Source organism: Rhopilema esculentum, chromosome 11 (genome assembly GCF_057945365.1).
Source record: "Rhopilema esculentum isolate cy_ngs chromosome 11, ASM5794536v1, whole genome shotgun sequence".
Classification (NCBI taxonomy): domain Eukaryota; kingdom Metazoa; phylum Cnidaria; class Scyphozoa; order Rhizostomeae; family Rhizostomatidae; genus Rhopilema; species Rhopilema esculentum.
Window position 1 is genome coordinate 12,116,366 of NC_142825.1, and position 14,484 is coordinate 12,130,849.

General features: G+C 38.2%; 1 protein-coding gene across 4 annotated transcripts; it reads left to right on the forward strand.

Moving 5' to 3' along the window:
• The first annotated feature begins 7,204 nt into the window (after positions 1 to 7,204).
• Positions 7,205 to 11,608, forward strand: LOC135693805 (uncharacterized). 4 transcript variants are annotated; one of them, XM_089111206.1, is made up of 3 exons: positions 7,205 to 7,566; positions 9,784 to 9,922; positions 10,155 to 11,608. In XM_089111206.1, the coding sequence occupies exon 3, from the start codon at positions 10,197 to 10,199 to the stop codon at positions 10,971 to 10,973; it is 777 nt and encodes a 258-aa protein (XP_088967332.1). In that variant the 5' UTR covers positions 7,205 to 7,566; positions 9,784 to 9,922; positions 10,155 to 10,196; the 3' UTR covers positions 10,974 to 11,608. The 4 variants fall into 4 exon arrangements, with proteins under 4 accessions (XP_088967332.1, XP_088967331.1, XP_088967330.1 ...); XM_089111205.1 differs by having other exon boundaries at positions 7,206 to 7,566; positions 9,784 to 9,918; XM_089111204.1 differs by lacking the exon at positions 9,784 to 9,922 and having other exon boundaries at positions 7,206 to 7,566.
• Positions 11,609 to 14,484: the final 2,876 nt, after the last annotated feature.

Consider the following 14,484-nt stretch of genomic DNA (forward strand, 5'->3'; position numbering starts at 1 on the left):
TCCGAAAGAGCAAGATGACCTCCAAGCCCCCGTTTCGTTTGCATCCTAGTTTCCCCATTCTGTTGCCCATTGCGAAGGGTTTTTAGAATGAATTATGACAACGTTTTCAAAAAACTGATTCTCAGCTACACAAAGTTTTTCTGGACCCGTTTTACAAACCCCAAAGTTAAGCAACTTTCGCACCTATTGGCGCCCTTTTGGTTACTTTTCCTGGTGAGTAGAATAGTAGCCAGTCCGCCATTGGTCTTCGCAATCTTTCAAGGACAGTAAAAATAGAGATGAAATTGAATGTGACCCTCCCTTTGACCCTTACTGAATTTTTTCTGGTTTTTTAACCACGTGTTTATCTTTACTTCTGGCGAGGACGAACATAAGGAATATATGTACAAGGATGAAATAGCTTGCTCTAAACCAACCAAAATACAAGTTGGTCGGTCTAAACCCGTCTTAACCAATCAAATCACAGAGCAGTCGAAATCATGATAGTTTTTTCAGCAGTTGTAATAACTGTGCACGCAAGCAAAAATAATGGAGATGTTACCGTTACTTTTGATGCATTTGCAATGTATATGGGAGCACTTCCTTAAACGGTTATATGAACAGCCCAGATTTCAGAGTATACATTCTTGCAAGCTCTCAATTGTTTGTTTTTAGATAACTGACATAGAAATATTATCAGGGGCGTAGCTAGTGGGGTGGTAACACCCCCCCCCCCAAATACCTCATGAATTCGTCGGTAAATCTCCAGTTTGTCTACAAAATCCTTAGTTTGTGGGTAAATCATCGATCAGTAGGCGAAATAGCGCCTAAATTCTTCTCCATCTATGTCTTCGTTGGTAATTTTTTCTATTGATGACCCTCCACCTCCTTCGTCTTGAAGGTCAAGCGATGCCACTGCATACTCTTTCCTTGTTCTCCACGAAGCGTGATTTTATACAACTCTTTTATCAAAATCTTCTTGCGTTTTATTCAGTGCCCGTAACATTGATTCTTTTGGCAGCTCATGGTGATTTTACATTGAAAATCTTTCGACTTTCTTCTTAAACCATTTTTTTAAAAAAAATGAATCAGCATCGATTACTAAAAGTTTCCTATCTTGGCATCTAAGTTTTGGCGTCTTAGCACTAGAAGTTTCTTAGTTGTTTTCTTATTTTCGGGACCTAAAATTTCCTTGATGTTTTGAAGTTGAGCATTTTTGGAAGAATATAAACGCAAATTTTCACGAGAAAACCCATGCAGATCAAAATCCACAAAAAACTTAAAAAAAATATGGGCAAAAAAGTCAGTTAATGTTATATATAGTAAAACGGTCTCTACACGATTAATCATTAAGAGTTGTTAAATCTTAGCATTTAATACGGAGCCGTATAAAAATAGAATTCGGTATTTATCATTGACTCCTTTTCTTGAGCCTTGTACTAAAATATCTTTATTATACATCATATTTTCAGCCATCCAAGTACTTGTTTCTTAAAAACCAGTTTCTTATAATTTAAAAACGTGTACATGAATCAATTTGTCACAAGGAATTTCCCCTAGACTAGTCTTAGACCCCGTTTACACGGGATCGATCCAGGCCGGGATCGATCCCAAACTGGTACAGATCGGCATTCCGTTTACACGGGAACGCTCGGGATCGATCCGCTATCCGTGCTAATTTGGGAATGCTTTGGAAAGCCTACCAGTTTGGGATCGATCCAGTTTGGGATCGATCCCGTCTGGTGTAAACCCTCGAAAAGGTGGGATCGATCCCAAATTAGCACGGATAGGAAACGAGGCTAATAAATTATCCAATTGGAGGTGCTTTGAACATGGTGCTTTGAGCTTTTTTCTATCAGATTTTGCGTGCATTCTCGTTTCTCGCCCACCAGAAGAGAAGAACGAAACAACATGGAGGAATTTTTTTACAACTTTATTGACAAATTTAGCAAACATGCTTCAACTTATGGGAATGATTCATTCTCGACATAGATTGAGGCAGCGTCGCCTGTTAGAAACGCTTCACCCTCTTCCTCCTCATTTGGGTAGGCCGCTATAAAGTTTTTATAGATGTCCTCATACTTAGAACGAATAGCCTCCCAGTTCTGGCCATCGGTTAACTTCGAAATTTTGTACTCCAGCGTGATCTTCAGGAGTAGGGCCATTTATTATTTTTCGAATTCTAAGCCATTTTGTTGTCAATCTTCCTACAAATTTGGCGCTATCAACTCTATCTTCTTTGTGTTGCTAATGACATAAGCAATACGCATGTGCGTTCCTCCCTAAGGGCCGATCTGGGATCGATCCCGTGTAAACATGTAATGTTTTGGGATGGATCCCGTGTAAACGCAAGCGAAATTTACGGATCGATCCAGTTTGGGATCGATCTATCCCGTTTCTCCGTTTCTCCCGTGTAAACAGGGTCTAACTCAATAGTTCTATTATTTTATCTTGCTTGAACTCAATCAAACATAATGCAACATGGATTGATAGCGTTCACAGTCAAAAACGTTCAGAGTACCATACAAAAAATACATTGTTATAGGTGATGATAAGTATTGTTTAGCGAATTGTTGGATTTGTTTGGCCTCTTGCCCCTGAGAAACATATAATCCAATAAGCAAAACACCAGACATATGGAGATTTTGTCAGGGTTTTCCTAGCCTGCATCACAGACCATAACTGAGAAGGAGTTATGGTGGGTTTTCCTGGCTCTGTTTTGTTTTTACTGTTGATGCCCTATATGTTTCTTTTCCTTGTTCCAAGCATCACCAAAGATGCCAGTAACCTGTTTTCCGCATCAGCACTGAACTATAAACTCCTTTTGCTACTCCTTTAGAAAGCACTGCTTTTGAAATTTGGCTCTCTGAAGGCCAATTACTTCTAACTGGCATTGTAAGCAAAGAGTTTCGTGCCCCATCAAAAACATATTCCCAAAGAGGTACTTTGCTTGTCGGCTGGGAAATAAATTGTTTTAAAGCTTCTCACGTCGTCCTTTTTTAAAGCGTGAATATATGTTTATATGTGTTATGTTAGATTATATATGTACAATTTGGTTATGTTGGTTGCATTTCTTTTGGTTGAATCATTGGATCTAATTGAAAGGGGAAAGAAGCTCACTAAAAGGTGTTGATACCGTCACATTAAAGGAAGGGGATACATTTCTCAATCAAAATTTGCTTATATTAGCAATAACCTCGGCGAAGGTAATGTGCTAAAACTATCAAATGCTAATAAAGTAATCAGTTGTTACGTCGTTGCTAAAGTTGTTTCAGATGAATTTCAAGATGGTTGAGGACGAAGTGCACGCCCTGTCGAAGTCATGGATACGTGCGCTGTCTGTGCGACAGAAAAATGTTGACATCGATTTGAAAAAAGTGAGCAAGGAATCTGAGAGAGCGTATAAAACTTTCCTTCAGCAACAAAATGTGCTAAAGACGAAACTCATGGACAACCAGCTTAAGCGCGAGAAAGTACTTGAAAAAGCACGGAAAAAGTCCACGTCGCGCCTAAAAGCGTTGTCTCGATCTGCAGAAGATCTTGCGTCGATTGGCAGTAAATTAGGCCCCCGATTCTCAAAACAGGAGCAATATAAACATGATAAGAGTTTCTCTGTAGCGGCATATTCAGGTGCTGATGCGCTTGAACAAGAACATACAGGACTAAGGCCACGCTCATACTCTAGAAGTGAACAAGATTTAAGGAATCTCTTGCCAGATGACAGTGCTACCATCCAATCAAGTGTCTCACAGTCCTGGAAAGACGACAAGGGTTTTGTTCTACCGAAAATTAATTTAGATCCTCCAAAGTGTAAGTCGCACCAATCGTTTACTTCAGGGTCGAATTTGACGATGAATAGTAATACCCATTCAAGGTTTATCCAAAGGAGTTTATCTACTGGTGTTATGAACAGCGACATTGGAAGAGTCGGTTTGCTGTCATCTTACACGTCAGAAAAGAAAGCGCCCCAGAGCCAATCTTTTGATGAAGGAAAGCTGGCTCCAAAGAGGCAAGAAAAGATGCGAAGAATAAGCGCAGGTGGAAAGCTAACTTCCATGACTGCTGACTTAAATCTACATGACAGAATTGAACAACTTCGTAGACCCATTGTTGAACCCTTGAATGTGACAGGAGAAACTCGAAAGATCAGTGCTTGTGACAGGCCTATCATTTTGGATGCATTTAGTGATCCCACAGAAATGACAGCTCAGTCAAGTGGACTAAATAAATTGGAACAAATAGAACGAAACACGAGAGAACCTTTGAAAGTCACACGAAAAACTCGAAAGATCAGTGCTTGTCACAGGCCTATCAATTTGCATCAATCTAGTGACTCGTGTGAATCGCCAGCTAATTCAAGTGCTCCAAATGTGGAGCAAATAGGTGGATACAAAGAAGAAGTACTTAGTGTGACAAGAAGAACTCGGAAGATGGGTACCTGTGTTAGGCCAGTCAATTCACACGCATTTAGTAACTCGTCAGAATTTACAGTTGATTTAGTTGCGCCAGATAGAGTGACACATTTAGAAGGGAGTAAAGGAGAACCACTGAACGCGACAAGAAAAACTCAGATGATCAATGCATGCGACCAGCCTGTTAGAGTGGGTTTCTGTGTAAACAATCCATATACGCTCAACAGTTCTCAACCACTACTGGAAGGAGGTAAACCAATAGCAGAAATGGAAAAAGTTTTTGACATAAGGCGAAAGACCAGCGCCTGCAGTCACTCTACTGAGGATAGCGTTAAATCCCTGCCTTTTACCTCAAGCCTTCCAAACACGGGGCCAATTAGAAGTTGCTCGGCAGTTTATGAAAAGAAACGAATTTTAATTGGACGGCAAGCTAGTAGCCCAGAACTGTTAATGGTTCCAGATGACGTTACTAAAATACAATGATTTGCGTATTGTTAAGTTCGCATAAAGTCTCTTTTAAGCGACAAGTTATTCCAGTATCTGAATAGGACTCACTGAAGTGGTCCCATCATAGAACTTTATCTTGCTTATAAGATCGCTCCCTTTAAGGAGCATCGCTATATAGTATCAATAAAGTAATAATTATCTTTCATATTAATGCAGGTTGATTTGTTCAGTAAGTGAAGTCACTTTTTTCAATCAAAAGACCTGCGCGATTAAGAATTCTATGTAATTAAGAATTCATCTTGGTTGGTTAGCATCCAGGGGGGCTCAAATAGCTACCTTACCTTAACCCTATCTCTCCTGTTGTTTTGAGGCGACTTGGTGAAGTTTTGAAATTCATTAACTCGTTTTTTATTATAATCTGTAGTCATTTAAACAGCTTTTGTTCTAATACTGTATTCAAATTCAGAGCACGTTCACCGTCATGACACTGCCTTGCTTTCTGAGAAGGGACTCTGGAAGTCAATACCTGGAAATCAAGAGCAAGCTGAATGCTGTACGCAGTTTTCTGAGAGTCCTGTTTCATTTAGGGCCAAGAGTAACCTGTATCACTTTACTCCCTTATCCAGGGCCTACGCCACGAATTTGAAAGTGGGGAGAGGGGGGAAGGCTAGCAAACGTAAGGGCCAAGGCATTTTATATACAGGTAGGTCCATTCGCAATCATCAAAAATTCACCAAAAAATGTCGAAAACAAATTTTACAGACCTTAAAGTATCAACCACAAAGTGCTGATCAGACCCAATAAAAAATCGAAATATGAGCTTGCTGTTGAGCACATAAGATACCACCACTAATCAATTAGTTCAAATAAATTCCTGTTTTTTAAATTCTTGTGTGTTCGTTGGACCCATATTTATCAAAACGGTTTATCAAAATCAGGTACCCAAAAGTATCAGATAACAAAGAAATTTCTTACCCATAATTAGCTATTGGATGGATATAAAAATTATCAAGTGACCCCATGGGGTTTATTACCTATTAGAGTATTAAAATGGGCACCAAAATCCTGCACGAATCCCCTACAGAAAATAAGCTCAGTATTTTTTAGCTCTTTATAGTATATTCACTGTGCAAGTTTCATTATAATAAAAGTCACCAAGAAATTTCAAGATTTGTGTTTGCAGCTGATAGGCAATAATGAAATGTTGTTATCAAATGTTATGCGAGCAAAGCTTCATCAATTGTCAGAATCATTTATATGGTAACTTCAAAAAATGTCTCCTTTTAAACGCCCCTTATCAGACACTGCCTCAAAATCCTCATAGGTTAAATAAACGCCTGGGACATTCATTGGAAGAAATAAAGTATGCAGCTTTTGGCTTTCAGTTCTCAAGAGGCATTTTTTCTTTTCAATGAAAAGGTATATCTTGACGCTGGCAGTGCTTTGTTGGGAATGTGTCTAGTCTCCATACAAATGTGCCCTCTTCTGTCATGATAGGGGTCAACTACGTGGAGCTTTGGGGCTTGGGAGCTTGAGCCTCCCCTTTGCAATTTTAAAGGGTTTTCTGCCATCCATGGTATGTTTTAAAGCATAAAAACGTCCAGAAACAAGCAATAAAGGCAGCATATGCACAGAATTGCAGAAACAGTGAACAATGACGTAACAATATTTTCTTATGTGGAGGTACACCTTGGAAAAATTAAAGTCTGTATCTATGGCTATCATTCTTACGAAAAAATGCTCCTATGAGTCTCTATTAACTATGCTGCTATCGAGTAGGACTTACACTAAATTTTTGAATTCCCTACTGAACGCGCTATTCACTTGTTTCATGTAATGTCAAGTGGGGTGGTTCGGTGGGGTCAAATCGACTTCGGTCAGAAAAATTCGATTATATCTCCACGGCCAACAATGCTTTTTGGGAGGTGCAGTGTCAGTTTTGCCCTCTAGCAACAACTTTTTTTAAAGTAACACTCAAGAGCGTTCAAAGGCTTTTGCCATGTATTTTATAATGTTATGTTATGTTGTGCTTTCTCTGATGCCTTTGTTTTCGTTTTTCTTCGGGATCCTTTATCCTTTCCCCTATTATGATCTTATCAACTAATTTAGATAAGATATAGACTTCGCTATCTATGATATTTGAATTCGTGACAGGCCCCCAATTACCCCCTTAAATCCATTAACAATAGTGTCGACAATCAAGGTCATAATACCTTTGTGGCCTTCCTTGCAACCATGGTAACAAGCACTTATCCGTTTACATAGGCATTCAATTTTATTCTTGAACAAATCAATTTCAGGATTAAGTCTGTCTGAATCCTAAATAATCGTGAAATATAAGGACGTCAGTGTCTTCAAACAGTTATACGCTACGCATTATTGTCATGTTTTTAAAAACTTTGCTTGGAAAAATATTTTCGCATCTTGCTCTCTTTTATTGTTTCAAGCAAAAAGAGATAATCGTTTTTTGAGGGTGGATTGCAACCACCTACAGGTCACAGTTTTCCTTTTTTAATAAACTGATGAATTCCAAACAAGATTAACCGGATTATTATTGCCAAATAGGAAAGAAGCGAATAATAAAAAGCCTCACTCCAGTGCGATCCAATCGGCTGGCACCCCACAACTGCAATACCCAGTCTCTTTTCAATCTCATGCTTCAAGCGTTTACGTTCCAGGGACCTTATCGCATATACATGATCTAGAGCATTGATGCCATTAGATAAAGGTTAGTATTTGTACTTTATTATTATTTCACTTATCGTCATCGCTGTCAGAAATTTGATATGATTTCAGGCAGGATCCAGTAACATTCCATCTGATTTTGTGGTTTATAGTGTGTTCATATTTTAACATTTTATTACGCAGTGAAGAAATCATTTCATCGAACGTATTTAAATCTCTATACTCTTTGCTAAAAAATATTTTCAAAGAGATTAGGAAATTGTTAGCATTGCTACCAGGGAAGCCAGCTCGCAAGGAGGGCACGGAGGCGAAGCGCCAGGAAAAAGGGCAAAACAATAACAAAATGAAGTAAATTGCTAAATTGTGGAAAGGCAAAGGGATCCACTGCTTTTTCTGCCTCCTCGTGAGGGTCTCATTGGCTATCGCACACAATTAAAGAAGGAGAACATTGTATAACATTTGCAGGAAATAAGCTAGTGTGCATATGACTCGTTGTCTTGTGGACAATGGGCAGTGTCTAGTAGCTGCGAGAAATTCATTCTTTGATTTTGGACATATCGAAGCTCTCGAATTTGAGCAGAGGAGACAAAACTTTGAAAGGTAGACACAATATTTCAATATTAATCTGGCCATTGAGATTTGTTGCGACTGTATTCTACTCAAACGGTACCAAGCCATATTTACATCAAACATGATTATATATGTAAACAAAACACGAAGTAGGACTCGAAATGCAAAATCGTCTCATTTCTTTGAAGGCCAAAGAATCTCAATCTTATATCTTTTCGTATTGTACCATCCTTAAGGGTGTAAGGGGATCAATACCCATCTACTCTTGAAACTCCCTGCCTTGGCAAAATCTCCAATAAAATGTGGCATTATAATCTCAATGAAGATACCACTTAATGCCCTGTTGTACAGTGCTTGATGATGTATAGATAGACCTGTATACACAGCTGCCTGGTGATTACATTGGCTTTGAAAGTTAAAGATGCCGTATATTGAAAGCCTATTGAAAGATGCCGTATTATGTGAGCTACAAAATTTTGAGATATGACTTATGTACGTCAAGAAGAAACACAGATTAATAAGCTACAGAGATTGACATGCAAAATAACGCGTTCTTTAATGTGAGCTTGCACTCTTAAGTAATGTAATCTGAATTTCTTGCAATGGTCTTCACGTGGAAAATATTACAGTTCTTTTAAGTTTGGTCTTATTGATTTTTCGCTTATTGAGTTCTAAAGTCCATACATGCTGAAATTAAAAATTCTTTAATGTGGTCGCCTGGTTACTTGAAAAAATTGTAAATGCGATTTTGTCTATTTCTATTGAATTTGAACCTTTTATGAGAATGTTATTTAATTCGAAAGAATCATTGAGAGTATGCCCTGGTGATGGGCAAAATCAATACACACCAGTCTTTAATCGTGGATTTTGAATCTACCCTTCTGTTGCATGTTTTTAAATGCTAACGGATCCTCATGTACGACACTGAAATAGGTGGAAAGGGGTTAGACTTACTCCATGAGCCTCTGTTTCGCTAATGCATCGCTTGACCAATGAGGTATAAGAATATTCTTATACCTCATTGCGCTTGACCCGTCAAGTAAGGCAGTAGCGAAACAGAGGCTCATGGAGTAAGTCTAGAAAGGGGTTACAAAATACCCAAAGAAATTATTGACTGACGTTGTTGTTGTTGTTAGATGTAAAGATACATAAATCAAATCCAAGCAAACAACAGACATGATAATTGCTTCCTTTTAAATTCTTTAACAGTAAAAGCACGGCCATTTTCAAGAAAAAACCTTAAAAGTCACTTCTGTGCTATGTCATATCTAAGAAATTTTATGAAATGCAAGAATTTCATGACTTTTAACAGCCTGTTCCCCTATTCACCATCTTTGCCCAGTGTAAGCACTGCCAATCGAGATTGCATTAAACTTAAAGCCGCAAAGCCTCGTTGTTTGCCTCTGGATTTCTTCAATATGCAAATACGCCTTGTTTTGCTATACAGAGGCGTCATTGAATGTTTTAAAAAATGCAATGAAAACGGGCTTTCCAAAAGAACGTTGTAACACAGTGGGTTGATTCGAAAAGAGATGGGCTCCTATCATGTGGCTGGTGTCATTATTGTAGCTTTTGTATTTGTTTGCCAAAGACACATAAGAAAACTTATTTAGTACAACAATTTGAAAAGAAGATGCAATCAATGACTTGCAATTTTTAATCTTAGTAATAAAGTGAATTTTGATGTTAGCTTTATAGGCAAAAGAAAGACTTCTGAATATCTGGCACAAGCAGGAGCTTTTTTGGGGTGTAGGAGCTGTGATACCGCCCCATTTTCAAGATTTTGTCAGGAATACTTTCACATGGTCGGTAAAATCGCCTGGTGGTAGGTAGAATAGAAAAAAATTCTTTTTACCTATTCTTTGTCTGCAAATTTTATTCTAACGACTCTCCACCCCCAGTCTGAAAGGACAAAGCATATCACTTTGTACAAATACCCTGCCCACCCCCCCCCCCCCCAATTTAGGAAGAGCTGTTTGTTTATCTAAACAACAGGTATACAAGTTTTTTTATTTTGATTGCTTTGTCAACTTCATAAAGACTATTCGTGTTCCTTTGAAGGTCAAAGTTTACTAAAGGTTTATCTTAACGTCAGTTGTCCAAATGGATTTGAGAAAGACAAGCAAAGGAGCGCTTGGAGCGAAGCTCAGTCAAAGAGACACGCAGTTTACTGTGGCGATACGAAAAGCGGAAATTCGCAACAGCAATGAAAACAAAAATATGAAAAAGTCAATTGAACAGTTCTCAAAAGAGCACCAGCAAGTTTTGAAAAATCTTAAACGTGAACAGACTTATTTGATGCGAAAATTAAATTTGCGAAAACATCCAACAACATTAGCTGAAACTGGAAAGAAGAATACAATTTTTGAAAGCACTGACGACTCTCCAGAGGCTGAAAAATTTTCAGAGAATCACTTACCTCATATCGATACGAAAGAGGAAAGAAAAAGATTTCCTGCACGGTTTGGTAGCCAAAGTAAAAAATCTGATGACCAAAAGCCGGAAAACCGATCGTTTTTTGGGAGGTTTTTGCCGAAATTTGTAGGGAAGGATTCACCGCTCAAACGCGATAGGGCTGTCACTGATTCCAGGGTACAATCGAGAGGGAACAACTTTGGGTTAACATCCAGCAAAAATATTGAAAGGCGACCGTCAAATCGTGGACTGAATTTGAACTCCTCGTTTCCACCAAGAAAGCTGCATCATTCGGTCTCTTACGAAGCTGATCTATCGACTTTTGCGTCGTCAGTGAAACGAGACGAAAGCAATCGCTTGAAAAGAAAACACTCAGTCGATTTACTCCATAGGCCGTCTCATTTTACTTCGCAAACATCAAATGAGAAAGCTGAAGAAGGATCTTTCTTTAAGACTAGCCTATAAAGAACATAAACTTTAGAATTATTCGTCAATCAGGCTCGGGGGGGGGGGCATTATTTAGGGGTACCTTTTTTCTGAAATTTGCCGAATTTTCTGAAATATGTGTAGAACTTTGGGTACCATTTGAATAAACATGCAGAATTATAGGTACCATTTTGGAAAAATATTGCAAAGTTATTAGATTAGAGATTTAGCATTACCAAAATGAATGTCCAGTTAGAAATGAAAGTATGAAATACATGTGTAATATTGAGATTTTTGGGCAAAGGACATGCAAAATTTGCTTGGTGATTTTTTGTGCTTTAAAAATGTTACTTGCTTAGCGGAAGTTTGGGTATGGTTTTCATCATATTTGCGGGATTACGGGTCACATTTTCAGACATGTGCAGAATTATGGGTCCAAATTTTTTACCCAAAATAGCACGTCTCCGTCCACAATTAGGCTTAGTTGCCCACTCCCCTTCCCCCCTCGGAGCAATCAGGCTTACGTGTGCACATTACGTGTAGCTGCTCAGAATTGAATTTTGATTCAAATAAATTTTGTGAATTTGCTGCATAAAGCCTGAACCTGCTTGTAAAAAGAAACGGTTGCTTGAAGAACAAAAAATATGATTTTAGGTTACATGGTTTTATATTCATTTGCTCATAATCTCATCAAGTCTCATCAAAATGGTTAAAGGGTGCACAATTCAAAAGTGTATAATTTTTATGAAGAGTCATGCAAGTAGTTTGATAATTCGTTACGCAAGCTTTTTTATAAGGTGAAAAAAGTAAACGAGTTGTTTAAATTTTTGCAATGTACATAATGATTTTGTTTATAGAAATTTTATTTTTTCTCTCAGTTTCCTTAAAGATAATGCATTTCTCGTGGTATTTACGTTGCATGGTGTTCTTTGGTGTATAACACAATCCAGAGCTTTCATCCCGTGCATTTCTTTATTGAAGCATTGAACCTGTGGCGTCCGAGTCACCTTTGCGGGACTTTTGCAGAAAGGGTTTGCGGAGCATATTATTGATTGAGGGGATTGCTAAAGAGTTTTGGAGACTAAAGAATTTTTTTAGAGGGGGGAGAGATATTAGGAAAGAAAACAAGCCACCAGCTACGGGGACGTGCCATTCTGGTTTAAATTTTGGACCCATAATTCCGAAAATGTCTGCAAAAATGTGACCAATACTTCTGCAAACATGCCAAAAACTATACCCATAATTCCGCAAAACAAATAAAAATTTTAAAGCACATAAAAAATCATCAACCAAATTTGACATGTCCTATGCCCCAAAATCTCAAAATTACACATGTTTCATACTACTTTTATTTCTAACTGGACATTTATTTTGTTAATGCTTCATCTTCCTCCTAATAACTTTGCAATATTTTCCCAAAATGATACCCATAATTCTGCACAAATTTCAAAAAGTGATACCGATACTTCCACACTTCTCAGGAAAAAAGTACCCCTAAATAATGGCTCATCCTCGTACCTTCAAACATGTTAAGGTACCCCCCCCCCGAGCTGTTGGGGACTTTCTTCGTCATTTGGTATGCTTAAAAAAAATACCCTGGAGTTGTTTCAGTTACTTCGGGTTTCCAGGGCTAGAGAGTGTATGGTTGTACATCTCTATGAATTGTTCTCCTCGTTATCCCGTATCAAAAAAGTCAGCGCAGAGCGATTATATCAATTCGAATTTATTATCCCCGATACTCTGAACTGACCTAAATGTCCAACTCTAACGTAACTTGCTTATACAGAGCCTAAGCCTGTGCTTGTGTGGATAGCTCTCCAAAAGACCCATCCCTTCACATTGTTCAAAATTAAATTAATCGACTTTTTCAATGGTTTGCAATGCTGACATGAACATCCTTGGCTTTTCGATTAATTAGCCTTGGATTTTAAAATGAATTTTAAAAGGAATAAAGTTTGATACATCAATATCTTCCAGCAAGGCCGTCACAGATCCGCTTTGCTATACAAATAGAAACAAAGGTTATCTAGAACCTTTGCGATTAACGGCATACTTTGAAGTTTTAGCCTCTAGTCTTGGGTCAAAATAATTTAATTCTTAAGGAATAAAAATGATTTTAGTTAAGAAAAAGAAAAACGAAAGTTGATACTTGATTATCTTAAATCCTGCTTTCAACGTCAATTCACTTTACAGTGCTTTTTCAAACTTCTCTCTTTACCGTACAAACGTCTAGCAAATATATTGTATAAAGGTACACCACCCTGTATGGAAATCAACGAAAACTGTTGAAAGCAGTGACGGTGCCAAGGGGGGTATAGGAGGGGTAATTACCCCCCCTTTTTTCAAAACATGTTCTACAAATTTCTTTTAAAAATGGACTAAAAGCGCTAGGTAGGGGTAGTTCATGTTTCCTAAGGAAAGCTAACCTGGTACAAAGCACGAGGGGAAAGGGGTGTGGTCTCCATGGCTACGCCTATTACCCTGCCACCTACAGTAGCTGGCCCTGCCAATAGTTGAAAGTGGTGTTATTTATCAAATGTATTTTGAATTGTATACTATTGTTTTAAGAAAATATGTCACCAATTTTTCAATCAAATTCATCCTACTTTTAGACGAAGGTGTATGCAAGTCAAATTTTCTTCTGTAGTGGCGGCGCCAAGCGGGGTTTAGATGGTCATTACCTCTCAACCCAATTTTGTCTACCTAATTTGCTCAAAGAAATTAATTAAGAAGGGTAGGACATATTTTTATTTATGTCTTTTGAGAACAGCACTTTCAAAAGGGTTTAGCGTTGAAATTATGCAAAAGTGGGCGCCAGTGGCGGATCTAGGGGCAGTTGCCTCTCCCTCCACGAGTTGAAGCAAGTATGGCGCCCTTTTTTGGAAATTGTGCGCCCCTTTTGAAGAATGAGAATTGGATGAGAAAGTTTATGAGACCAATAGGTTAATGGCTTACTTCAAAGTTATGTTGTTTATTCCGAAAATGGATCTGAAGTTGTTCAAACAGTGTTCTCACATCATCAAATTTTGAAAATTTTTCAACGCCCCCCCCCTACCAACTGCCCCTCCTTCAAGTTTGCTCTGGATCCGCCCCTGGTGGGCGCTTCTACAAAATTATGGTATCAAGAAATTGTCAAGAGCTACGACCATTACTAGAACTGTCATTTTGGAATGAACTAGCACTCTTATCAACAATAAAATCAATCTTTTGCACAATCTAGTCACGTTTTTCTCCAGCTACAAAATTTTATGTCGTAAATGAATGAGCAGGATTCTTAAGAGATTCAAATATTACATGACAAAATAACGACTGAAAAGCGAGGCTTTAATTGCTACATGCCACGCTCACAAAAGTGTGACCTATTGCAAAACAATTAGCAAAAGAGTTGAAATGCTCATCCTGGAACCTTCGAACACACTCAATGTGTTATAATTTCTAGACAGGGACTTTCGTGCGTGGTTAAACAGCACGTCATCATTTGTGAGAAAATTTTAATTGAATGGAATTTCATTAATGGACTAAAACATGGCGGATGAAATGTTCTACATGT

What these genes read in the sequence shown, in the direction of transcription:
- LOC135693805 (XM_089111206.1), top strand. Translation starts at nt 10,197, where the DNA reads ATGGATTTGAGAAAGACAAGCAAAGGAGCGCTTGGAGCGAAGCTCAGT.